Raw genomic sequence first — 27,666 nt, forward strand, 5'->3', positions numbered from 1 at the left:
GACATGATTATACTTTTACATTTCAGTGATCTGGTAAAGCTCACTTCTGCAGAAATTCAGGTGGTATTCTTACAAATAGTTATAAATGCAGTTTTAAAAATTGAGATATAATTTACATGTCATAAAATTAACCCTTTTAAATTGTACAGTTCTGTGGTTTCTAATATAACCACAAGGTTGTACTGCTGTCATCACTGGATAATTCCAGAATATTTTCATCACCCCAACCAGAAACCCCTTACCCATTAGCAGTCACTCCCCAGCTCCCTTCCCCCACCCCAAGGCAGCTACTAAGCTGCTTTCTGTCTCCATGGATTTGCCTGTTCTAGACATCTCGTAGAAACAGGAGTGTGCAATGAGCGGCCTATTGTGACTGGATTCTTTCACTTAGCATAATGTTTCAGGGTTCATCTGTGTCATAGCATCTGTCAGCACTTTACTCCTTTTTATGGCTGAATAATATTTTATTGTACATATGTACCATTTTGTTTATGCATTCGTCAGTTGATGGACATTTGGGTTGTTTCTACTTGGCTAAAAATAACACTGCTGTGAACATTCGTACAAGTCTGTGTGTGAACATACGCTTTCAGTTCAGTTCTCTTGGGTATATACCTAGGAGTGGAATTGCTGGGTCAAATGTCAGATGGTATTCTAAAACACTAGAAGCCTGGGAAGAAAGTTGAGACTTGTAGATCGAATTTATGATGAAACCTCTGTATGGTTTTCTATGGAGTTTTGGATGGGATATACACCACTTAAATATTATAAGAATAAGTAAAAATAATCAGAAGCCTTTAATTGGGTTTCCTTGTATATGTTCTAATAGAAGAAGAAGGAGAAAAATAACAAATTACATAAAACCAACCTACAAACTGTCTTACTGGCAGCTGATTTTGTAAATAATTCTAATTGGATTTCATCCAAGCAGAAGCAGAAGCAGAAGGGGAAGCCATTGTTTGATGGAATATGGCAGTAGATTGAAAATTTTCACCTTGGGGATTATTCACTGAAAATAGCGGATGTCCTTTTCATCAAGTTGAAACATAACTTGTTTAAACATCCTTTTACCTAGATGTGACCAAAAATGCTTTCGGTGTTTGGGGCCAGATGTCGTTGAACTTTCTCTATGGTATATACTGAAACCTAATTTCTGTGGAGTAGAAATGGCACCGTCATGTCTGGGGTAACTTAATCAAACACATCCCAAGGACAACTTAACTAATGACTTTAGATATACTGGAAAACGTAATATTTGACAGCCACGCCCCTTAATAGAGATTGATACAAACAGATGAATTTTGAGGGCTCTTGCTCCGCATCTTCTTTTTTCCCCTATAAAAAATAAAACAGATAACCATAAGACCTCTGATTCTGAGCTTCATCAGTTTGAACTCTAATCTTGTAAAAATATGCCTTTCTCAGTGGACTTAAATCCAAAGTACTATAAATAAAGGACAATTAGATAGTTCAGAACATTTGAATACCAAATTTTAGAATAGTTTTGGCAAAGCACCTAGAGTTTCGTAAAGCTAATGAGGAGGAACAGGGAGAGATTATTTTAAGCAATTTACTAAGCATTTGAATCTCTTCTGTATGTGAAGTGCTGTCTTTGGGAATGGAGGAAGGAGCAAAGTTGTAACAAAAGGATGATTCTTGCCTTCACAGTTCCAGGGTGCAACATTGGTGATCATACAGCTTTTATAATACAGAGGTTCTGAAACATTTAATTGTAGTATAAGCTTTATGTAGTGGGTTTGAAGAAATGAGTGCTGCCTTGATTGGAGTGTATCAAAACGTTTAAACTTTTTTTTACAGGTAGAAGAAGATTTGAGAGAGGGCAACATAGGCTAGGCACAGACTAGCACAGAATCACGAAGGAATACAGTATCAGAGACTAGAGAATAAGGTGAACGAAGCATGGAGAAAAGCTGACCTAGGGATTTAGTGGGAAAAAAAGTGAGAAAAAGTGAATATGTTTTATATAGAGTTGAATGTAAAGAAGCAGGCAAGGTGGGAAGGGCTTGAGCTTTTGAATTATGGAAATGTTTATTCACCACTCCTTATGTGACCTGGGTGAATTTCTGAATTTCTTAGAGCCCCAATTTGTTCATCCATAAAGGAAGGATAGTATAACCTTGGCTACGTAAGGTTATAATGAGCTTTAAAAAGATGGATGTAAAGTATCAGATACATTGTCTCACATATAATTGGTAGTACCTAAGTCAAGACTTAAGTACTACCAATATTTTATTTATATATTTTAAGAAATCTTGTTGGAGGCTGCTGAGTATATACCCCAAAGAATTGAAAGCAGGGACTCGAGCAGATATTTGCACACCCGTGTTCATAGCAGCATTAGTCACCATACCCAAAAAGTAGAAGCAACCCAGGTGTCCGTCAGCAGATGAATGGATAAACCCAATGTGGTCTATTCATGCAGTGGAGTATTATTCAGCCTTATAAAGGAAGGGAATTCTGACACATGCTGCAACATGGATAAATGCTCAGTGAAATAAGCCAGTCACAAAGGGACAAATACCATATGGTTCCATTTATATGAGGTCCCCAGAGGAGTTCAATCCATAGAGACAAAGTAGAATGCTGGCTGTTAGAGGCTGAGGGGCAGGGAATGAGAAGTTATTTAATGGGAATAGAGATTCAGTTTTGTTTTTGTTTGTTTGTGTCTTTTGGGGCCACACCGCGCGGCTCGTGGGATCTTAGTTCCCTGACCAGGGATCGAACCTGTGCCCTCAGCAGTGAAAGCACGGAGTCCTAACCACTGGACCACCAGGGAATTCCCGAGATTCAGTTTTGTAAGATAAAAAGAGTTCTGGAGATAGATGGTGGTCTTGGTTGCACAACAGTGTCAGTGAACCTAATGCGACACATCTGTACACTTAAAAAATGGCTAACATGGTAAATTTTATGTTCTTTACCCTATTTGGTGAATTTAATATTTTTCATGTGCATTTATTCATGAGACTGCAAACATTTTAGCAACATGATTCAGGAGTGCTTTGTTGCAGAAGCAAATGGCATTCCTGTTTGCCATATAATTTAGTTTCACTAAGGTGGATTTTTTTGCCATTTCAATAGGAAGAATAGTTCATACCAATCTAAATCTGAAAAGTCCCACGGAGATCGTGGTGTCTAGTACTTTTGTAGTTGAGGCACAGTCCTGGAAGTTGGTTGTACTTAGTTGATTTTATTAACTACAAATCATTTTTTAAAATATATTCATTAAAATGATTTTCCATGTTTTGAATTGGCTCATGTAGATAAAACAATTCTACAACTAATGAATTCAGCCAGATATCTTTTTCCATTCACAAAGAAGTGATGATTTACCAATATGCTCTCCTGTAGTTAGCATCTTTGTTAAATAAAGTTCATTCAGAATCAGGAATAGTATTAAAAATACTATCTTGCTTTTTCACTGCTTGTCTTCTTTTTAAAAATTCTTTCTCTTCCATTGCTGAACTTTGAAACTTGAAATTATTTCTTTTTAATTATGCAGGGCATTTCAACTCTGTTGTCCCTGCCCTAAGGTGAGCTCCATTTCTCCCCTTGCACATCAAACACTCCTTAAAGGACTCTGTTAAGCAAAGGCACATCTACTCTGGGATACTTTTCTTTTTTCTTTTTTTACCGGTACGTGGGCCTCTCACTGTTGTGGTCTCTCCCATTGCGGAGCCCAGGCTCCGGATGCGCAGGCTCAGCGGCCATGGCTCACGGGCCCAGCCGCTCCGCGGCATGTGGGATCTTCCCGGACCGGGGCACGAACCTGTGTCCCCTGAATCGGCAGGCGGACTCTCAACCACTGCGCCACCAGGGAAGCCCTTTTTTTCTTTTTTTTTAGTGTAGTTTTTAGCACTTGTTATAATTGGTGGACTTGTTTTTTGGTCTAGTTGCATTCTTCTTTCTTTCTTTTGATTACATTTAAAATTTTTTTTTAAATTATTTTAATTTTAATTATTTTATTTTATGTTATTTCATTTAATTTTAGTTTATCTTTTCCTTTTTTTCTCCCTTTTATTCTGAGCCATGTGGATAACAGGGATATTGGGATACTTTTCTTAAGCATTGTGAGATAGGTCCTGGAATTTAAGTCTTTCCTTGAACGCAATCAAATTCTTAGACATAGTTTTTCCCCAGTGATCTCTGTAAGCAGAATAGCACAGTATAACAGTACTCCCACTAGAATGGTTTAAACCAGCTTGCTTAGAGAGCTGAGGTGATAAGAATCCTTTTGATGTTGTTTTAAGTTGCAAGTTTTTCCTGTTTCCCACTGTCTTTATTTATAATCATAGTGTATATATTATGTTTTAATTTTTACTTATTTCTTTATTATATTTTGGGTTTTTTCCAAAACGGTCATTTTCCTATTTATTAAGTGTCCCTATGAAACATAATTTAAAATTACTAAATAGTTTTTCAAAAATGGATCTGCCTTATATAATTATGTTTTTGTGCCTGTTACATTAGGAACAAGGGATAAGCAGTGAACAAGGTAGTCATTATATTGCCCTCCTAGCAAGGGATAGAAATGGATGGTAGATAAGGAATTCTACATTAATTTTTTAATACTTTAAAATTTTTAATTTTATTTTATTTAATTTATTTATTTCGGCTGCACTGGGTCTTAGTTTCGGCACACGGGCTCTTAGTTTCGGCATGTGGGATCCAGTTCCCTGAACCCGGGCCCCCTGCATTGGGAGTGCAGTCTTAACCACTGGACCACCAGGGAAGTCCTGGAATTTTACATTATTTAAATGCAACTTTGACCTAAATGTCCATCGACAGATGAGTGGATGAAGAAGATGTGGCACATATATACAATGGAATATTACTCGGCCATAAAAAGAAATGCAATTGAGTTATTCGTAGTGAGGTGGATGGACAGACTCTGTCTGTCATACAGAGTGAAGTAAGTCAGAAAAACAAATACCATATGCTAACGCATATATATGGAGTCTAAAAAAAAACTGGTACTTATAAACCTAGTGGCAGGGCAGGAGTAAAGATGTAGACATAGAGAATGGACTTGAGGACACGGGGAGAGGGAAGGGTAAGCTGGGACGAAGTGAGAGAGTGGCATGGACATATATACACTACCAAATGTGAAATAGATAGCTAGTGGGAAGCAGCCGCATAGCACAGGGAGATCTGCTCAGTGCCTTGTGACCACCTAGAGGGGTGGGATAGGGAGGGTGGGAGGGAGACGCAAGAGAGGGGATATGGGGATATGTGTATGCATATGGCTGATTCACTTTGTTGTACAGCAGAAACTAACACAGTATTGTGAAGCAATTATACTCCAATAAAGACGTATTTAAAATAAATAGATACAACTTTGATTAGTGCCTCAAAGTAGAGGCACATGGTACTAGGAAAACATATAATAAGGGCTTGACTTAGAATGGGATGGTGTCAGTTTCTTCAAAGGTTCTGTTTGATGGAACGTGAAAGGATTAGTAGTAATTAATCAGGTGAAACAGGGAGGAGGGCATGGAGGGAAGGCTGAGGGCCAGCAAACGAAACCCCTTGAGATCAGAGAAGGCGCAGTGTGCGTGTGGAATGAAAAAGGGAAAGCACGGAGAGTCAAGGAGAGGAGACAGGTGTGTGCGTTGTATGCGCACTTAGGTTATGTGAGCACTCTGCCTCAGCAGACATGCCGTCCACTGTTTGACGTCAGGGTTCTCCAGAGAAACCGAACCAACGGGAGTCATGGGGGTGGGGGAGGGAGTGGGATAGGTAGGAAGTAACTTATTTGAAGGAATTGGCTCACATGATTTGGGGGCTAGGAAGTATGAAATGTGTAGAGCAGGCCAGCAGGCTGGAATTTCATGGAAGAGTTGATGTTGCAGTCTTGAGTCTGAAGTCTGCAGGCTGGAGGCTCAGGCAGGGTGTCTTTGTGGCAGTTTTCCCAACCGGTTGCTTGGTTGGGAAGACTCATTCTTTGTTCTTAAGGTCTTCAGTTGATGGGATGAGTGTCTCTCCCTGCCCCACCCCATTATGGAGGGTCATCTGCTTTACTCTGAGTCTGTTGATTTAAGTGTTAATCACATCTAGAAAATACTTTCACAGCCACATTTAGACAGGTGTTTGACAGAACAGCTGGGCACCATAGCTAGCCAAATGGACCGTCACACATAGTGTTACCATGAGAGAATAGATGAGAGACGGGTTCAGTTTAAGTGATACCCTCACTTCTGACTGATGTCTTCTGCCTTGAACTACACACTGGATTTTGCACTTTGTCAAATCAGCTTGAGATTATAGGTATATAGATAGGGCCATCCTCCATCTGTGGGTACACTGGCTTACACCCATTAATCTTGATAATTAATGTTCACATGATGAAATCATCGAGCCTCACCATGAAGCCCTGGGAAAGCTTGTGTGCACCACCTTCAACTGATAGAACCTTAGTTTTTATGCTCTCTCCCCCATCAATTACCACATGTATGACAAGAACCTTGATACTTGTATTTGATTCCAGCATTTAAAACACTACTATTTTTGCTCAACGTGGCTATGAAGTGTAAGCCAACTGTAGGAACTTGGGGGCAGGATTATGCCTAGAAATATTGAAGAAGTAGTGTTTTATATTAACTGTAGGAAAATTCATATTATAGAGTACATACAAGCCTTGTACTGTTGTTAATTTAAAGGATATTTATATGGGTTTACATACCCACCTTTGAAATGTATAACTACATGAGTTATAACTTGACCATAGCGTGAGTTGAGGCTGATGATGGTTGGTGGAGGGTGAAATTAAGCAGGTGTTTATAAACCACGTTAATGATTTTGCACCGTATTCGGAGAGCCATGGAAAGCTATTGAGGCTTTAAGTGGGGGAGTGACGTGGTCATAGTTATTAAAAAGGCAAACAGTCTGTGGTGTGAGAGTGGATAAGAAGAGGGAAAAAAATGGATGGAAGGAAGGGCGGTCAGGAGGCTCTTAGAACTGGCAAAACGAAGAGGGCTAGGCTGGGAAGGAAGATTGTGAACGCCTTGTGGGACATGTTGGTCTTGAGGTCCCTCTGATGGGATTGTCAAATACGCATTTGGATACGTGTGACTCGAAGCCAGAGATGTAAAGTTGAGGGATTGAAGCCAAGTATAGGTAAATTTGAGAGCCTGGGATTAATTGAGGCAGAGACTAAGAAGACATGGCTAGAGAGTTAGAAAAAAGGGGAACTAGGAGATGATGCCATTCAAAGGAACCAAAGGGGAGCTTGTTTAAAGAAGGGAAAAAGGGGTCAAAATGCTGAACGCTGCTACAGTTAAGACTGAAAAAATGTCCGTTAGACTCATCAACTATGATAACTTGAAGTGAAAGCTGTTTTGGTGTAGAGATGCACTCAAGCTAGAAGGAAGTAGTCTGAGAAGTGTGAGGTGAGCTTACTGAAATTTAACTGAAGGCGAGGAGAGAGTTGGGGCAGTAGTTGTGAGGAAGGTAGGGGCAGTAGTTGTGAGGAAGGTAGGGCCAGTGGATGGAAGAGATCTGAGAGTGTTGATGCTGATAGCGTCCAGTAGGGGACATCAGGTGGAAAACCTCGTATGTGGAAGGGAGAATCCACGTTAAGGTTCCTGCTGGGATTGTATCTTGATTCTGAGGCTAGGCTTGCTGGCCTCAAAGGATGGAACACCTCGTCCATGGTAATAGGGGTGAAGGGGATACGGTATCATTATGTATTTTCCTAAGTCCCTGTTGTATTCATCAGTGTCCTGCATAGTAATTTGAACAGGGAAAGTTTAATATAACGAATTAACTGTGTAGGGGACTGCCTTATAAGAGGAAACATGAACTCTGAAGAGTACAGGAGTATCAGACAGGAGGCATCCACTACCCCAGGGCAGAGGCAGAAACACATCTCAAGGAGTCCCCCCTCCCGCCCCCCCTGAAGTTGTGGGCCATTGGATGGCTGAGATGTCGTGCTGATGGCATCACTGGGAAGCTGTCCGTGGGGAGGTGCTGGGCCGGGAGACTCCTTGCCCAGGGAGGTGGCTCCCTGGGAGATGCTCTCTGGCTCACAAAGGGAATCTGCCCCCAAAGAGGGGCCTCGGGCTGCTGCCCGCCTGGAGCTGTAGGTTCCCCACGCTTAGAAGGCTGCCGAAGACGGGCACACCAGAACCCCGAAGAGAGCTTTCCCCCCTTTGCTGTCCTTCCAGGGCCCTCTACCAGCAAAGCTCACTAATGTGCCAGCTGGCAAAAGAGAAGCGTGTTAGGGTCCACCCCCATTACCTGCACTGATGGAGCTGAGGGACAGTAAGTTGACGAGTGGCACTTCTGTTATTGACCTTTCAGGTTTTCTCAGTTTTTGTTGTTGTAGTGATTGTGATGATGAATATCCTTGTCCATAAATCTTTCTGCATATCTTCGTCTTTAGCTCTCATTTGAAAGAGCATGAGCATTAGACACGTTAGAGCATGTTTAGAGATGTGATGAGTGGTTCTTAAGTGTTGCTTTTTGCTTTTGTATGCCTGAAGTATTTCTGGAAGGAAATGAGAAATACAGATTGTCATTAGGGAAGGGAACTGGGTTTTATGAACCTATTCATAAAACTAAAATGTTACAGAAATTTAATTGTAAATGTTAAGGGATGTTATCTGTTTTGTTAAACTCAACTTTATTGTTTCATTTCTCAGCATGTTAGGTTTATTAAGCAAAGTGTCCTGTCATGTCTTACTCTGTCATCAGGAGACACTTATTTTCTAACCTTACTTTAGCATCATTTGCTGCTCAAAATGAGTCAGGGTATTTTCATTTAGTTGTTTCCTCTTATTGCTATAAAAACCAGGTCATGCATTTCCTTTTGTGTCTTTGACCCTAGTGTGGCATTTGTGACAATACCACAGTGGCCAGCCTTCTCAACACTGTTGCTGCCAGGCCTGACTTTCAGTGTCGGCTTTTGGGAGGCTCTGTGAGTGCAGGACTCTGTCAGGAGAAGTGTTAGAGAGAGAACTTGAATACCGATGACCCTACCAAGTTCTGAGTTTTCTTTCTGAATTTGTTCCCCTCTTCCTGTTTTTACAATAACGCCTTTAAAAAGAAGACTGAGTTTCTTAACCTGACAGTAATGATAATCATTTTAAGAAATACTTTTCCCCTATAAGTATTACCTTATAGATTAAGACATAATAAAGTAATGCTGAAAATTGTGACGATAAAATTTGGTTGTTTTAAAACACTTGAAAAAGTATTTGTAGTACTATTTTCAACCTTTACCGAGCTTTTTTTTTTTTTTTTTTTCCGTATGCGGGCCTCTCACTGTTGTGGCCTCTCCCGTTGCGGGGCACAGGCTCCGGATGCGTGGACTCAGCGGCCGTGGCTCACGGGCCCAGCTGCTCCGCGGTATGCGGGATCCTCCTGGACCGGGGCACGAACCCGTGTCCCCTGCATCAGCAGGCAGACTCTCAACCACTATGCCACCAGGGAAGCCCACCGAGATGTATTTTTAATTCAGTGAGGACTCTGTAGAATTTACATCTGGTACATCTGGTATTACTCATTAGCTTTTTTTTTTTTTTAAACATAAACTGAAGCAGAAAGGATTGATTTTGAAGTATGAGGAAAACAGTATTCTGAATTTTGACACTTTAGTCTGCATTATTTACTGTGTTTTTTTACCTATTAAAATTTTAGGAAAGAGCCAAATGATCTTTAATTTTATGTCTCATTTGATTGAATCATTGTCTATTTTGCTGCTGAAGGGAGCAAAAAATAATCTGTATAGTTTCTGTTAAAGCCTATCAGAATTTTTAATAGCCCTTTCTTAAATTCTTCAAAATATATTTCTCTGAAAATCTTTGCCATTTCTCTGTCGGAAAGAGTAGATTTTTAAGACAAATGGGCTCATGAAGCACGAAGAAGAAATTGAACACTTTTGTACTTGAGCTGTCTAAAGTTCAGCCACAGAAATGTTTGTGTGTTCAGTGTAGTCCCCACCATCTATTCCCAGGTGGTCCCTTGTGTTCTTTCTAAGACCTGAATCTAGGGCTCATATTCATAGGAGGCACCCATTAAGCTTTTGTTGAGCTAGGTGATGATTAGTTTGAAGTTCTTTATTATGACTTTCTTATTATTAATTCAGTGGTTGTTCCTTAGTAATTTTTTGGTTGGTTTTTCAGGACTGCAGGAATATGTGGAGGCTGTCTCTTTTCAACACTTCATCAAAACACGATCACTTATCAGTATGGATGAAATTAATAAACAATTGATTTTTTCAACAGAAGACAATGGGAAAGAAAATAAGACTGTAAGAATTTAAAATCATATTTCACATTTATTACATAATTTATGTAACAGTATAATGATTGTAGGCGGTTTATTGGCTTATGATGCTAAGAATATTGAGATGGGAAGGTTCTTTCTACAGTGTGATTTCATAGATTCCTAAGTAGGGAAATGGTCTTTTTAAATATTTTAGTTAGTGGCTCAAACAACCGTGGGTATGTTGGGGGAAAACATTACTCTTTACATAAAGCATTATTGAGTAATTACGTAAGTCCACTTTTGGTTTTACTGTGTATTTTACTATGTGCCCTTTATAAGCACTGTCTCATTTAATCCTTTTTTTAACCTTATGCGGTAAGAATTATTACCCTCGTTTTTCAAAAAAGGCCTTTAGGGAGTTTAAGTAACTTACCAAAACCTAGTTAGCTAGTAAGCATGACAGGTAACTTTGAAACCAGGTGTCTCGCATCCAGAGTCACGAGTGTCCTTGTCCATGCTGCCGGTGTTTCTCACCATGTGCCCCAGGGACCCCTGTGCCAGGTGTCTACCTCAAAGGAGTGTTTTAAAGGATTTGATTTAAAGGTTTTAAATTAGATAGCATACAGCACATGCCACATAAGTGCTCAGTAGTTAGTTGTCATTATCAATGTCAATATCAAGTTGTTATTACATAGTGAGAGATGTTAATTACTGAGTTCATAATGCTTTTATCTGAAATATTACATAGCTTCTCTAAATTAAGAAAAGAGAAACTTTGGCAGTTCAGCTTTTAAATAAATACTATTTTTTCCCCCTGGGTTTCAAGATACAGTATTCAGGCCATGAGGTAAAATTTTGAATATTTGGTAACCTCCTGAGATAGCAGTACACATAAAGATACAATTAAACAGTGTTTTTCCTTTCTTTAATTTTCATCAGTTTTTCTTTCATTATTATTTTTTTAAAAATCACTCGAAGAGTTAGGATAGGCAGGCAGAAAGTGGAAGAAGCTATGGAAATCATCTTTTCTTGAATGTTAATAAAACGTTAATTTTGAAAAGTGAGATTTAATTTGGCATGACAGATATAACTTACTTCAAGGAAACCATGTATTGTCTCAATTTTAAAAATCATGTGAAGTTTATTAAGGAGGAAATTCATCTTGAGAAGTAAAATTCCTTCATGCCTTTTATTTAGTAAAGATCGAATTACAGAAAGAAGTAAGGTAAGCCTGTTTGACCCTGCTTCTTTTTTTTTTTTTTTTTTGTGGTATGCGGGCCTTTCACTGTTGTGGACTCTCCCGTTGCGGAGCACAGGCTCCGGATGCGCAGGCCCGGTGGCCATGGCTCACGGGCCCAGCCACTCCACGGCATGTGGGATCTTCCCGGACCGGGGCACGAACCCATGTCCCCTGCATCGGCAGGTGGACCCTCAACCTCTGCTCCACCAGGGAATCTCGACCCTGCTTCTTAAATATATCAGGCAAATTACCATGCCTCCCTTTCAAAGTTCTCTCTAGTTCAGAATGGAAATATAAAGGCAAAAGGTAAAGAGAAGCTGAGAGTTATAACACTATTCTGAGGATTTAGGTAGTAAATTATTGTAAGGTGTCATAATATTCATATACATATAGTTCTCAAAATGTGAAGACCACATTCATAAATAATTTTTCCCTTTAGTGCTAAAGATTGTTCTTGGTGCTGAAAATTCTGGGAATTCAGTAGGGGAAGGTATTTTGCTCTGACATGCCTATTGAGAGTAGTGTCAAAACCATTTAATTTTTTAAAATGTTTTATTATGAAAAATTTCAAATACACAAAAAAGTGGAGAGAATAGTAGCACATGAACATCCATATACCCACTACCTGGATTCAGTAATGAACATTTTGCCATATTTGCTTCATCTAAATGTTTTTTGCTAAACTACTTTAAGTTATGGATGTCACGATGTTTTACCCCTAAATACTTCAGGTCCATCTTGAAAAACTGCTTTTTAAGTAATTTTCTTTTCCCTAGTTTCTAATATGTATTATTGGTAAAGCAGAATTTATTTCCTTGACAATTAGTTGAAATTTGTTCGTTTTTTAACACACTTTTTTCTTCAAAATCCACTTCTTAGTTTATAATCAGGGGACTCCTTCTGTCCAATGAGAGAAACAAAGAACATTAATGTTTTCTTAAGCAAAAGTTACTTTTATGAATGAATTTATGAAAATGCCCGCCACCTCCCCACCTCCTCTACCCTCACCACCCACGGTCTGTCCTTTCCAAAAAGATGCCAGTTCTCTTAACAGTTAATAGAAACAACACATAGCAGGTCAGGATAATTGGGAATTATGTCAGGATAATTGGGAAGCTGACTTTGTATACTTACCCGGTTCTACCATTAACTAGTTATATTACCTACAGTGTTTCTTGGACCTCATTCTTATACTCTACATTGAGAAGGTTGGAACAGATGGCCTCTGAAGAGTCCAGCAGTGCTAGGATTTATGTATTGGATACAGAGCAACCAGAGTCATCTTAATAAAACCTAAATTTGACTCTGTCATTTCCTTGCTTAATTCTCAATGACTCTGTTACCTATAGGTAAAGTTCTAATTTCTTAATGTGACTTTGTCCCCGCGCTCTATCTTTCTAGACTCATCCTGTACCACTTCTTACTTTAAATTTTACTCCAAAGAAATACCTCACTTGTTCCTCAAATATACAGCTCGATTCTCACCTGCACGCCTTTGCAGTTCCCTCTGCCTAAAATGTCCTCCAATATAATTGCACCCCACCTAGCTAAGTCTCATACAGACTTTTAATAACAATTTAGACATTGCCTCTTTTAGACAGAATCCAATAGAGAAATTGATGTGGAGAGAGGAGACTGACATAGTGATGGTAATGGTGATACCAGCTAACATTTATTGAGTATATACTTTGTGTTGGGCATTATGCCAAGAACTTGGTAAATGTTATCTCATCCTTAAAATAAACCTCTGAGGTAGGTACTGTTATCCCATTTTACAGATGAGGAAACTGAGGTTTAGAGAGATGAAATAACTTGCCCAAGGGCATACACCTTATGAAGCAAGGTCCTGGAAGAGGTGGGAGGAGATGGGTCAAGGTCATTTGGAAGAGTTAACCTCAAACAAGAGGAGGGACAACTCATCATCTGAGACTGGAGGATAGAAGGTAAAGATGGATGTGGACATAAATAAGTTATTTTGTTTTTTTTTTAGGGATAAGGTAATTGAGAGAGCTTGTGCCAGGTGGTCTGGCAGATAACCAGGCCAGTGAAAGTAGGCAAGATTGTTTACTGAGAGTGAAGAGGTTTGGGATTGAGTAAGGGCTGAGGAGGAGAGAGGTGAAGGTTTGGAGTAGTGTTTGAAGAGACTGGAGACAACCATCTGAGAAATAAGCAAAAGGACTGGTGAGTAATTTGTAGTGGTACAAACGCTATACAGTTGTGAGTGTTATCAGTTTTTAGCCCAGTGGTACTCAGCCACTTGAATAAAGCACTATCAAGAGTAGATTTTTATTACTGATTTAGGGTTGTGTTTTTGCTGGGCAGGTGCAGTAGAAAAATAGGAGCCTAAAGGAACTGAGGCGGGTGTAGCGAGAGAGTAATAAATCCTTACGGCTAGTGCCGAGGGGGACAGGAGAGAGGCCAGAAAGGGACTAAGTGATTGAGGAAAACATGACTGGATCCTGAACCTGGAGGGCTTTATGATCTGTCGTTTAAGTAAGTCAGTCATTGTCTTGCAGTAAAGTCAGTAGGCCTTGTTTAAGAATGTTTTGATTTTATCTTGTATGTCAAGTGAAATTGGAAATGGTTGATTTTATAATGATACAATATTAGATGTCAGAATTATCTTGAAGTCGTAAGTTCAACTCCCTACTGAGGGCACGAATCCGTCTTGTAACGTCTCGAATGGTCATTTAACAAAACGGATCGTTTTATTTAGAGAAGATTAGTATGATTGACCTGCTGTTGATTTTGTTCCTGATATGAGATACATGCATAGTCACTCTTTTACACAGTGTATTTTCTTTGTGTGTGTGTGTTCTTTTTGTTTGTTTTTACCAGCCCTCTTCTGATGCACGGGATAAGCAATGCGGTACCTGGAGACTGAAAATCACGCCTGTTGATTACCTTCTGGGAGTGGCTGATTTAACTGGAGAGTTGATGCGAATGTGTATTAACAGTGTCGGGAATGGGGACATTGACACCCCCTTTGAAGTGAGCCAGTTTTTACGTCAGGTTTATGATGGGTTTTCATTCATTGGCAATACTGGACCTTATGAGGTTTCTAAGAAGCTGTATACCTTGAAACAAAGTCTGGCCAAAGTGGAGAATGCTTGTTATGCCTTGAAAGTCAGAGGTTCAGAAATTCCAAAACACATGCTGGCAGATGTCTTTTCAGTTAAAACAGAAATGATTGATCAAGAAGAGGGCATTTCTTAGAGTAACATTTCTCAGTTTTCTTTCTCTTAAGAACTCCTGAGAGAGACCAATTTGTAAGACTGTTATTTAGTATATCATTTGACTTTATTGTGGCTTTAGAAATGTTTTCAGTTGTACTTGTTTTAAATTGTATACAGGCTGTACATAAAATTACCAAAACAAATCATTTCTTACTCGTGAAAATTTGCATACAGATGTTTGCCTATATGCCTGTTTGACTTTTTGCTGGCTAAACCTCATCATTTATCTTTGTAAATGTGAACATGCTTCAGAGTGCACTTTCTGCCGTACCTATTTTAATTTAGTGTGTGTGAATTTTGGAGCGGTAATATTTAGTGGAAGACAGTTATAGTTTAAGTTGGTGATTTTTAAAAAATAAATATTTAGTTATACATCTGGACTTGAGATTCCTGTTTAAATTTCTTGATAATATTGTGCCAAGCCTCCAAAATAGGCTTAATTCATAGACCAAGAGTTTAAAATCACATTACCAGTATACTTCATGAGGTATTGTGGTGAGAATTCATGTTATATTCTGGCTAATTTTAGGTCATTTTGAATCCATATGAAACAGCCTTCCAGAAAAATTGACAGGTACCCAGATGTTAGTTTCTACATTTAATTTTTGTCCTTTATCACAGAAAGTCTGATAGAGAATTGGCACTAACATTGTAATATTTTCACTGATGTTTGAGTTGAATTATATACTTGCACATACAACTGAAAAGGTAGTGATTATTTAGCAGTTTTTGTTGTTGTTATTATATTTAATTAGGCATGTTTGGAGGCTTTCCTATTCTAACATCTATCAGAAATTACATCTAAATAATTATAATGAAGTTTTGAAAATTCTGAAATATTAAGTTAATCCAAATCTTTATAGTTGTCCAGTTGTGTTAATGCATAGTATGAAAAGTTGCCAAAGAAGATTTATCACGTACAATTCAGCAATAAGACAGTTGTCAACGCAGTTGGGAATAGCAAGTAGTATCACTAGTAGTAGAAGTAGTCTCACTATTCATATTTAGAATTGGAATTTGCCTACTGAAATTAGTTATTTTAGGAATATTAGGAATTAGTTATATTAGGAATTTGCCTACTGAAAATAGTTATACCATTCACTGTGGTGTGAAACTGACTTGAGCATGGCACTGTTGGCTGACAACTAGACATTTCCATTTGGTTTTGTGAGTTTTAAGAATCTAGATACTGGATTTTATTTTTGGAAAGATTAGCAGCTCTGTTTGCAAGGGCTTATTCTTGGAAAGGGTAATTTTCCAAAAATGATCACCTAAAGGAAAATAAAATATATACATGCCTAATAGATTAGGTTTGTTTGTTTGTTTGTTTTGGTGGTAGTAAGTTTTTTCCATTTCCCTACTCGAAGATATACAGCTGAAATATAGTTTTATTACATATTTTTCTTTCCTCTGCCACTTGAAGTTAAATTTATAATGTTAAAAGTAAAGTAATAATGGATTGATGAATGTCTTACAGATGTTTAAAACTGAACTCTTTGAATAAAATATTAAAATACAAAAGTTAAGCTTATTTTTTGGTCAGTTGAGAAATACTTAATCAAACTGTTATAGACTTTTTAGCCTAAACAGGAAACTTGATACAGACTCGCTTAATGTGGAGATTTATGATTTCTTAAAATGGGTCCAGAAGTAGGGAGAGTTCAGAAAAGACATCTTTTCACATCTCATTGACCTAGACTGGGTAACTTTCCAGTCCCTCAAAACCAGCTAGTGGAAAGGAGGATGAGATCACCTTGATAGATCAAGGTGCCCTTTATCTGAGAGAAGAGCAAACACAAGAAACCGAGTTAAGGTGTTGCCATCTTAGGGGAAGGGGAAATGGCCTTTAGGTCCGCAGTCAGCAGTATCTGCTACAGGTGGATTGGTGCCGGGCCTACTGATAACATTTCTACATTGCATGTTATACTAATACAGTGGGTGTTAGACCAGGATGGTAGAGGATCTCTAAATGTATCCTGAATGTTTCAAAGTGGTTGCTCTCATATCATCACCTGTGGTGATGTTTTTCATCTTTATTATAAAAAGAAATTGGTTCTAGGTAGCATGGCAAGTTCCTGAGAAATTCTAAAATAAAACTGGGTTATTTCCTTCATAAGTAATTGCTGCATTTATGAAATCAGTGTTTTTTCCACCATACACATTGCAGAGCCCTAGGGCTTTTCTTGAAGGTGATCAAAGAAAGGTGTTATTTAAATGAGGGATTGGTGGAATGGATTTAAAAACTTAATACAAACTCTTTGCTGTCTGCAAAAGACTCACTTTAGATTCAGAGACACAAATGGACTAAAAGAATGGGAAAAGGCATTCCATGCAAACAGTAACCAAGAGAGCTAAACAAATAGACATCAAGACCTTCTTTTTCTTTTGGCTAGAGACAAAGAACAACATGTAATGGTAAAAGGCTCAATCCATTGAGAATGCATAGCAATTACAAACATATGTATATTGATATATAAAACAGCAGAGCCCCAAAATACATGAAGCAAAATCTGAGATAACTGAAGGGAGAAATGGACAATTCAGTAGTAATAGTTGGATAATTTAATACCCGACTTCCTATAATGGATGGAAGAACAAGACAGATCAGTAAGGAAATAGAGGACTTGAACAACACTGTCAACCAATTAGACGTGACACCCGTATATAGAACACTCATCCCAACAAGAGAAGATATATTTTTCTCAAGTGTGTGTGGAACATTATCCACAAAATGTCAGGCCACAGAACAAGTCTCAATGCAATTAAAAAGATTGAAATTATACAAAGTATGTTCTCTGACCACAATGGAATGAAGTTAGAAATTAATACTAGAAGTAAATTGGGAAGATAAATGAAGCAACATACCCCTAAATAGTGGGTCAAAGATGAAATCACAGGGAAATTAGAAAATATTTTGCGAAGAATGAAAAAAACACAGTATACAACTTAACGGTGTTCAGCAAAAGCAGTGCTCAGAGGGAACTTTATAGCTTTAAATCCCTGCATTTAAAAAGAATGATATCAAATCAAGAACCTAAACTTCTGTCTTAAGAAACTAGAAAAAGAATAGCAAAGCAAACCACAAAGCAAGCAGAAGAAAGGAAATAAAGATTAGAGCAGATATAAATGAAACAGAGAATAGGAAAACAATAGAGAATATCAGACAGTGGAGAATATCAGTTGGTTCTTTGAAAAGATGAACAAGATTAAAGAAACCTTTGGCTAGACTGACCAAGGAAAAGATGACTCAAATTACTGAGATCAGGAGTTAAAGAGGAGACATTACCACTGACCTTACAGAAGCAGAAAGTTTATAAGGGAACACAATGAACAATTCTAAAGTTACATAACCTAGATAAATGGACAGATTCCTAGGAACTCACAAAACTGACTCAGGAGGACACGGAAAATCTAAATAGAACTATAGCAAAGAGGTAAGGTTACTAATAAAACTCCCAGTGAAGAAAAGCCCAGGACCAAATGGCTTCACTGTTAAGTTCTACCAAACATATAAAGATTGATACCAGTCCTCAAGTTCTTTCCAAAAAAGTAGGGAACAGTTTCTAACTCATTTTATGAGGCCAGTATCATTGTCATACCAAAGCCAGACAGTACTACAGACCAGTGTCCTTCATGAATATAGATGCAAAAATCCTCAACAATATACTAGGAAACCAAATTCAGTCACAAGTGAAAAATGATTGTACACCACGACCAACACCATGGAATTGCATCTCAGGAAGGCAAGGTTGGTTCAACATGAAAACCAAATGTAATACGCCATATTAATAGCACGAAGAGGAAAAAACCATGGTTTATCTCAGTAGAAACAGAAAAGTCACTTGACAAAATCCAGCACCCTTTCACGACAAACACTCAAACTTAGAGTAGAAGCGAAATTTCTCATCCTGGTAAAGGGTATTCGAAAAGCACACAACATTGTACTTAATGGTGAAAGAACGGAGAGCTTTCCCTCTAAGATCAGGAACAAGACGAGGATGTCCAACATTGTACTGGAGGTTCTAGCTAAGGCAATTAAGCAAGAAAAAGAAACAGAGGGCCTCCAGATTGAAAGAAAGACGTAAAACTGTCTCTATGTGGAGATAACATGATCTTATATATAGAAAACCTCTATAAAGAACCCTTAAAACCCCCCAAACTATTAGTAATAATTAATGAATTAAGCAAGGTCACAGGATACAAGATCAATACATAGAAATCAGTTCTGTTTCTCTACACTAGCAATTAAAAATCAAAATCAAGGCAATAATTGCATTTACAATAGCATTACAAAGAATGAAATATACAGAAATAAACTTACCCTAAGAAGTGCAAATTGTACACTGAAAGCTGTAAAATGTTGCAGAAGAAAAAGGCATCCTGTGTTCGTGGAATCTATGGGTTTGGACATTCTATGGGTTTGGACAGGTCAATTGATTTTTGACAAGGGTGCCAAGACCATTCAATGGGGAAAGAATAGTCTTGAACAAATGGTGCTGGGACAGCTGAGTGTCCACATGAAAAGAATGAAGTTAGATCCTTCAAATCATATACAAAAATTAATTTAAAATGGAGGGAATACAAATATGACCTAAAACTATAAAATCCTTAGAAACAGGTGTACATTTTCTTGACCATAGATTAGGCAGTGGTTTCTTAGGTATAACATCAAAAGCACAAGCATCCAAAGAAAAAACTAAATTGAAACTTCCATCAAAATGAAAAACTTTCGTGCGTCAAAGGACACTATCAAGAAAGTGAAAAGGCAACCCACTGAATGGGAGAAAATATTTGCAGATCATAATCTGATAATATAGTGATATAATGATACTAGATATATGTATCTAAAATATGAAAGGAACTCTTCTTAACAACTTAACAGTAAAGAGACAACCCAGTTTAACAGTAGGCAAAGGATTTGAGTAGACAGTTTTGGAAAAATGATAACACAAATGACCAATAAGCACACGAAAAGATGTTAAACTTCATTAGCCATTAGGGAAATGCAAATCAAAATCACGAAGTACCACTCTATACCCACTATATATATAAATTTTATATCTATATCTTTTATATAATAAAAGAGAAAGAAGGAAAGGAAGGAAGAAGAGGGAAGAAGGGAGAGAAAAAAAACAGAAGGAGAGGGAGACTTGTGCACGAATGTTTCCAACAGCATTATTTATGGTAGCCAAAAAGTGGAAACAATGCAAATGTCCATCAGCTGATGAATGGATAAACAAGGTGTGTTATACCCCTGCAATGAAATCTTATTCGGCCATAAAAAATTAAGTGCTGTTACTTGCCTCATGGATGAGCCTAGAAAACTATGCTAAGTGAAAGAAACTAGATACAGAAGGCCGCACGTTGTATTATGTATTGATATGAAATATTGGTGGCATTGGGGTGCTTGAGGGGTTTGGAGTGACTAACAATGTGGGGTTTTTGATGAGGTGATGGAAATGTTCTGGAATTAGTGGGACTGTGCAACCTTGTGAATATATTAAAACCCACTGAATTGTGCACTTTAAGATGGTGAACTTCATGTTATGTGAATTGTATCTCTATAATAGTATTTTAATGTTTTTTAAAAAGTGGATTTATTGTTTCCTTGAAAATTTGCTTGAAATTGCCTGGTATTTTGCTTATGGGAAGACTTCTTTTTTAATTATTCAGTTTCTTTAATTGTATAGGGCTGTATAAGTTTTTCATCATTTCTTAATGGCAAGTTTTGATAAATTACATTTTTCACAGGATTAATCCATTTTGTCTTCATTTTCAATTTTTTTGATACAGTGTTGTTAATGTTATGTTATTATATTTATATCCTGGCTATATATGTATTCATAGTATATATTTGTGTTGTCTCTCTGTATAGATGTTTTTAGTCATTTTTGCCAAATGTGCCTCCATTATGTTAGTATTTTTAAAGAATTAATTCTTGCTTTATTTGGCTTTGGCTTTTTGCTAGTCTCTTTTTTATCTCATTGATTTATACTCCGATTTATTATTTCCTTGTATATTTTTTGGGGGTTTATGTTCTAATATTTTTATAATACATTATATTTTTTACATTTTTGCTTATTTTTAGACTTTTTCCACTGGGTCTTGAACGTTGGTTTTATAATTAATTTCAATAAATGTGGAGTACTTTTATTAGTAAGATATTGTGCTGACTAGTCTACTTTCTATATAATCCTGTACTGATCTACCTTGATCTCTTATTTTTAGGGGACTAAGGAATCCCGCCCCTTCCTCGCAAATCTGGGAATTAGTAGGTACTTGATTAGCTTCTGTTTGTTAATTCTGTGGTTTCTATTGGTATCACCTTTCTATCTTTTGACAGTTTCAAAAAAAATCTATTCAAAAAATACCATTGAAATCTTGTGAAAGTTCTGCAGTTTATTATTTTAAAAAAATTTTTTAAAGGTATTTTTATTTACTTATTATTATTATTATTTTTGGCTGCATTGGGTCTTCCTTGATGTGCACGGGCTTTCTCTAGTTGCCGTGAGCGGGGGCTACTCTTCGTTGCAGTGCGCGGGCTTCTCATTGCGGTAGCTTCTCTTGTTGCACAGCACAGGCTTTAGGTACACGGGCTTCAGTAGTTGTGGTGCATGGGCTCAGTAGTTGTGGCTCGCGGGCTCTAGAGTGCAGGTTCAGTAGTTGTGGCACACGGCTTAGTTGCTTCGCGGCATGTAGGATCTTCCCGGGCTAGGGATTGAATCCGTGTCCCCTGTGTTGGCAGGTGGATCCGTAACCAGGGAAGTCCCCCTGCAGTTTAGTTTTGAAGAAATACTTCGAGTCTGTCTTTCTTTGAGTGCACGGTTTGTTGCATCCAGAATTGTGAATGTGGTAACTTGCAGCCTAGAGCAGTAGCATTGCAGCCAAATCAATCATCTGTTTATCTTCCAGATGATCTTGCTAAAGGAGCCCCTGTTGGTTCCTGATTCAGAGTGGCTCTCCAAACAATAGATCAGGTCCTGATTTCCATCAGGGTTGGTGAGGTCTTCAGTATCCCTGTTCAGCACACTCTCATTTGGGGCTCTGTCGATCCCTGGAGGGGTTATGTACAGGACCAGTGTCCTTGGACCCTCTATACTTAGAGCCATCCAGAAGTCTAGAAAGTACCTCATGGTCAACAATTTGTTCAGGTTGATGGGGTGTCACATTTGCAACTCATAATCTTGTTTTGAAGTTGAGACTTGAAAGTTTTTAGATGATTTATACATTAAATTACAACCCACAGGTTAACTATAGGACTTTCTTACATTTTGTCTAAAAGTGCATTTATGTAAATTCAGCTGATTCTTAAAGCTCTGAGGTAGGCAGGGAATGGTAATATCCCCTCCCACTGCCCCCTTTATATGTAAATAATGTAACTGAGACCTAGAGAGGTTAAGTAACACGCTCAAGGTTACCTACCACACTAGACAAAGATTTGGGATTAGAAACTACGTCTAATGAAACTTAGATGACAGCCTTTCTGCAATGACACACCACTTTTTGTGGTTCTTAATATTGTATGTGACCTTGAACAGGTTTACCTTAAGCCTTATTCTTAATGCACCTTAGTTTTATCATCTGTTAAATAATATGGGCCTCACTTTTCTCAGGTGTTTTTATGATTGAGCCATATAATCTGTGTGAAAAAGCATTTCAGGGCATGAAGAACCCAGGAATATAACTTACTGAATAGACTCTACCTGCAACATTTTGCATGTAATTTAAGGAGATGGCATGGACCTTCACAAATCCATCTATGGATGCTCTAAAACTAAGTCCCTGAGACCCAGATTAAGAGACCTTGTTGGGGCTTCCCTGGTGGCGCAGTGGTTGAGAGTCCGCCTGCCGATGCAGGGGACACGGGTTCGTGCCCCGGTCCAGGAAGATCCCACATACCTCGGAGCGGCTGGGCCCGTGAGCCATGGCTGCTGAGCCTGCGTGTCCGGAGCCTGTGCTCCGCAACGGGAGAGGCCACAACAGTGAGTAGGCCTGCATACCACAAAAAAAAAAAAAAAAAAAAAAAAAAAAGAGACCTTGTTATTGGAGGAGTCCAAATATGTCTTTCACATTGTACACTTGTATAAGCATGCAGTTTCCATGGTGATACTCTGACAGGGGCAGATACTCAATTTTGTTATAGTTGTGTGAGTGAAATGCTGACATTATGTTAGAGAATTTCTCTAGTTAGAAATGCCCACGACTTTCATGTCATTCTGAAATGCGTCTTTGACCTTAAAAAGCCAAGAATCACTGGTCTAGATGATTTCTTAAGGTCCCATGCACCATCAGATACTTTATAAGGGGCTTCCCAGGTAGTGAGGTTAAGACTCTGCACTCCCAATGCAGGGGGCCTGGGTTCGATCCCTGGTCAGGGAATTAGATCCCACACGCATGCCTCAGCTAAGACCTGGCACAGCCAAATAAATAAATATTTTAAAGATAATAATAAAAAGAAGTCTTTATAAATCCAAGGATCCTAACTAGATGAAGCCATTTCTAGGATTTATGAAGTAGTGGGCTTTTCTTCGGTTCGTTTGTTTTTTAAACAATAAGTGAAGTTCTGTTGAGTGCATGTTCCAGCGTTGTCCCTTCCCTTGTCCCCTAATGCAAGTTCTCATTTGGTAGAAGCGCACTGATATTTTAATTCAGAGCCTACCTATTGCTCTTGTTCCTTATGCATCTATAATTGGTGTGTTTCAAGAGAGAAGGTTTTTGCCTTGTGGAATAAACTATACATAGTTAATTTCCAGTCATACCGTCTTCAAATTTTAGGGTAAAAGTGGTTATTTCTCTTTTTTTAACCTTTATTCAATATTTTTCCGGCTTAACTGTGATATACTTGACACATGACATTGTGTAAGTTTAAGATGTAGAATGTGTTGATTTGAAACATTTATAAATTACAAAATTACTACCAGCCGTCATACTGTTAGCTACTGCCCCTGTTGATCCCCATCCCATCACATAGTTACCATTTCTTTTCTTTCTTTCCTTTTTTCTGTTACTTCCGTCACTGTACATAGAGACAAGCCATTTCTTTTTGGTGGTGAGAACATTTAAGATCTACTCTTTCAGCAACATTCAAGTATATGATACAGTATTATTAGTTATAATCACCATGCTATGGATTAGATCCCCACACTTGATAATTTTATCCCGGGGAGGGTGTACTCTTTGAAAAGTATCTCCCCGTTTCCCCTACTTCGCAACCCCTGGCAACCACTACTCTATTCTCTGTTCCTCTGAGTTTGTCCTCTTTAGATTCCACCTATAAGTGACATCATATAGTGTTTGTCTTTGCCCGCCTTATTTCACTTAGTACAATGCTGTCAGATTCCTTCCAGATTGTTGCAAATGGCAGGATTTCCTTCTTTCTCACGGCTGAGTAATATTCCATTGTATACAGTCAGTCCTTCGTATCCTCAGGTTCTGCATCTGCAGATTCCACCAAGTGCAGATGAAAAATATCAGGGAAAAAAATTGCAGAAAGTTCCAAAAACCAAACTTGAATTTGCTGTATACTGGCAACTATTTACATTATATCTACAACTATTTACGTAGCATTTACATTGTATTAGATATTATAAGTAATTGAGAGGTGATTTAAAGTATGTGGGAGGATATGTATGGGTTACATGCAAATACTACATTTTTTATATAAGGGACTTGAGTATCCATGGATTTTGGTACCTGCAGGGGTGGTCCTGGAACCAATTGTCCTTGGATACTGAGGATGACTATATATACCACTCTTTATCCGCTTATCCATTGATGGACACTTAGGTTGTTTCCATACCTTGGCTGTTGTGAATAATGCTGCCATAAACATGGGAGTACAGACATCTTTTTTTTTTTTTTTTTTTTTCGGTACGTGGGCATCTCACTGTTGTGGCCTCTCCCGTTGCAGAGCACAGGCTCCGGACGCACAGGCTCAGCGGCCATGGCTCACGGGCCCAGCCGCTCTGCGGCATGTGGGATCTTCCCGGACCGGGGCACGAACCCGTGTCCCCTGCATCGGCAGGTGGACTCTCAACCACTGCGCCACCAGGGAAGCCCCAGACATCTTTTTGATATCCTGTTCTCATTTCCTTTGGATGTATACTCAGAAGTGGGATTGCTGGATCATACGATAGTTCTGTGTTTAATTTTTTGAGGAAACTCCATACCGTTTTCTATAGTGGCTGCACCATGTTACATCCCCATCAACAATGCACTAGGGTTCCCTTTCCTCCACATCCTTGCCAACACTTGTTATCTCCTGTCTTTTTGATAATAGCATTTCTAACAGGAGTGAGGTAGTATCTCATCGTGGTTTTGATTTGCATTTCCCCGATGATTAGTGATATTGAGCATCCTTTCATGTACCTGTTGCCATTTATTTGTCTTCTTTGGAATACTGTCCAATTCCTCAGCTCATTTTTTAATCAGGTTGTTAGTTTTCTTGCTACTCCTTATATATTTTGAATATTAACCCCTTTTCAATTATATGACTTGCAGATATTTTCTCCCATTCAGTAGATTGCCTTTTCATTTTGTTGATTTCTTTTGCTAAGCAGAAGCTTCTTAGTTTGATGTAGTCCCACTTACTTGTTTTTGCTTTTGTTGCTGTGCTTTTGCCATCAAAATGTTTATTATTTACTGGTCTACCTTTTGGGGGGAAAATCCTATTTGTAACCCATCTCAGTGATCTTTTGAATAGTATAAGCAATTACATATGCCAAATCCCAAGTCTTGCTTTAAGAAACATGACAGAAGAGCATCTAGGAAATACAAGAACACAGGACTCAAAGTCCAGAACTTTTTTCCATATCATAATGTAAATAAAAGCCTCCAAAACTCTTTGTCTACCTAACAGAACCCACACGTACACATGCGAGCCTGCGTGCACACACACACCCACAGTAGTTTTTCTGGATACCTCTTAGTACTCCCCTGCGTGGAGGGAGAACGGATAGAAGCTTTGGCAACGTTGAAGAGGCAGAATCCTAATGGCACTGATCCTTTAGCAGTCACGATTTGAGCCACGCACCAGGTAAAGCATCTCAATTAACTGAGGTTTTGACTCAAGGCACAGGGAACATAGAATAAATAGTAAAAGAAGAAAATTATAAATATCAACTCTCACCTTGGGAGCAGTTGCAGAAACAAGGACTTTAGTGACAATGCATATTTTCTCATTGCTTTGTAATGTATCTTTTATATTTTAATCAGTTGTGCCTTTTTTTTTTCCTCCCCTTTTCCTGTTATTTCATATAGGGCATGTTTTTGTTGAGTAAACTTTTAATCTAGTCTTCAAGTTACAGGATGGCAAAGGCAAGTTGTATTGAACCAAAAGAGGAATGAAGATCAGAGGTGGGTAGTGACTGATAGGACTTCCTCTCTCCCCTCTTAGGAAGAAAGTGAACACCCTTGGTTGTGGGGAGGATCAATGCATCCTATTCGGTGGAAGCATGAAGTCGCCTGGAGGTTTAAACCTAGCTGGAAAGGTGTGAGTGCCACCTAGCCAGAGGAGTAGACCGTGCCGGGCACTGCCTGCTGATACTTGGTACTAGGTCTGCCTCCTAAACTCTCGTTCTGCATTGTAGGAACTGGAAGCCTGGAAACCACACTTCCTTGATTCCCTCGCGAAGAGGGTTTCTTTGCAGTCTCCCAGTGAGAGGCACATGTAATATTTGAAAAGCGGAAGAGAAACAAAAGCCTTGGTTGCTCCTTCAGCATCAGAGGCAGGGTCAGGCTTGCTCAGATGGCATACGTGAGGTCCTGCAGGAGCTTCCACACTCGACTGATACCTGCTTCAGGGCTGCCGGCAGCTGAGATCATCAGCCATGGTTTCCTGCAATTCCTGTGACTTCTGGGTTTCCTGAACTCACTGGCAGCTTTCCCTGACCTTCCTTTCACCCAGCCCTTCCAAGGTTTTGGAAGCACCTGTGTTAAATCCTTTCCTCTTTGTTTTCTGTTACCTCGAGTGCTTTCTGTTTTCCTGACTGAATGCTGACTTCAGGGAACAAGTGGTTCTTAAGCCTGAGAAGAGGTGCCCGATCTCTCTCGTTGAAGAAATGCAAGTTAAAACTACAAGTTGGCCCTTTTCACTTATCAGATGGGTTAAGAGTTGAAGACTGGGGCTTCCCAGGTGGTGCAGTGGTTGAAAGTCCGCCTGCCGATGCAGGGGGCGTGGGTTCGTGCCCCGGTCCGGGAAGATCCCACATGCCGCGGAGCGGCTGGGCCCGTGAGCCATGGCCGCTGAGCCTGCACGTCCGGAGCCTGTGCTCCGTAACGGGAGAGGCCACAACAGTGAGAGGCCCGCGTAACACACACACACAAAAAGAGTTGAAGACTGGTAACGCTATGTTGGTATGAGGGAAACGGGGACTCACGCTGCTGTGAAAAGTAGAAATTGACATTGATCTCTACGAGGGGTGTTTTGGTAGCATCTGTCAAGTTTATTCATACATTTGTGAAATTACATGTTCAAAATATACTCATTATAGCAATGTTTTGAATATTAAAAAGTCAAATGTGAGTGTCCTTCCATGAAGGACAAATTAAATCAATTATGGTGCAACCATAAAATTAGATGCTATAAAGCCATTAAAAAGAATGAGATACGGCTTCCCTGGTGGCACAGTGGTTGAGAATCTGCCTGCTAATGCAGGGGACACGGGTTCGTAGCCCTGGTCTGGGAGGATCCCACATGCCGCAGAGCAACTAGGCCCGTGAGCCACAACTACTGAGGCTGCGCGTCTGGAGCCTGTGCTCCGTAACAAGAGAGGCCGCGACAGTGAGAGGCCCGCGCACTGCGATGAAGAGTGGCCCCCGCTTGCCACAACTAGAGAAAGCCCTCGTACAGAAACAAAGACCCAACACAGCAAAAATTAATTAATTAATAAACTCCTACCCCAACATCTTAAAAAAAAAGAATCAGACAGCTCTGCATGTCCTGTTATGGAAAATTATCCATGG

At 39.0% G+C, this 27,666-nt stretch overlaps 1 protein-coding gene across 5 annotated transcripts in view; it reads left to right on the plus strand.

Moving 5' to 3' along the window:
• TSNAX (translin associated factor X) overlaps positions 1-26,878 on the plus strand; it is a 43,499-nt gene extending 16,621 nt beyond the window's left edge. For 2 of the 5 annotated variants that reach the window (XM_032607996.1, XM_032607997.1), the window contains exons 5-6: positions 10,143-10,270; positions 14,306-20,460. In XM_032607996.1, coding sequence (XP_032463887.1) covers positions 10,143-10,270; positions 14,306-14,683 — 506 coding nt within the window. In that variant the 3' untranslated portion in view covers positions 14,684-20,460. Of the gene's footprint in view, positions 1-10,142; positions 10,271-12,636; positions 20,461-26,098 lie in introns of those variants that run through there. The other 3 variants (XR_004346164.1, XM_032607998.1, XM_032607999.1) reach the window with 3 other exon arrangements.
• The last annotated feature ends 788 nt before the right edge of the window (positions 26,879-27,666 follow it).

The sequence above is a fragment of the Phocoena sinus genome, chromosome 16, assembly GCF_008692025.1.
Source record: "Phocoena sinus isolate mPhoSin1 chromosome 16, mPhoSin1.pri, whole genome shotgun sequence".
NCBI lineage: Eukaryota > Metazoa > Chordata > Mammalia > Artiodactyla > Phocoenidae > Phocoena > Phocoena sinus.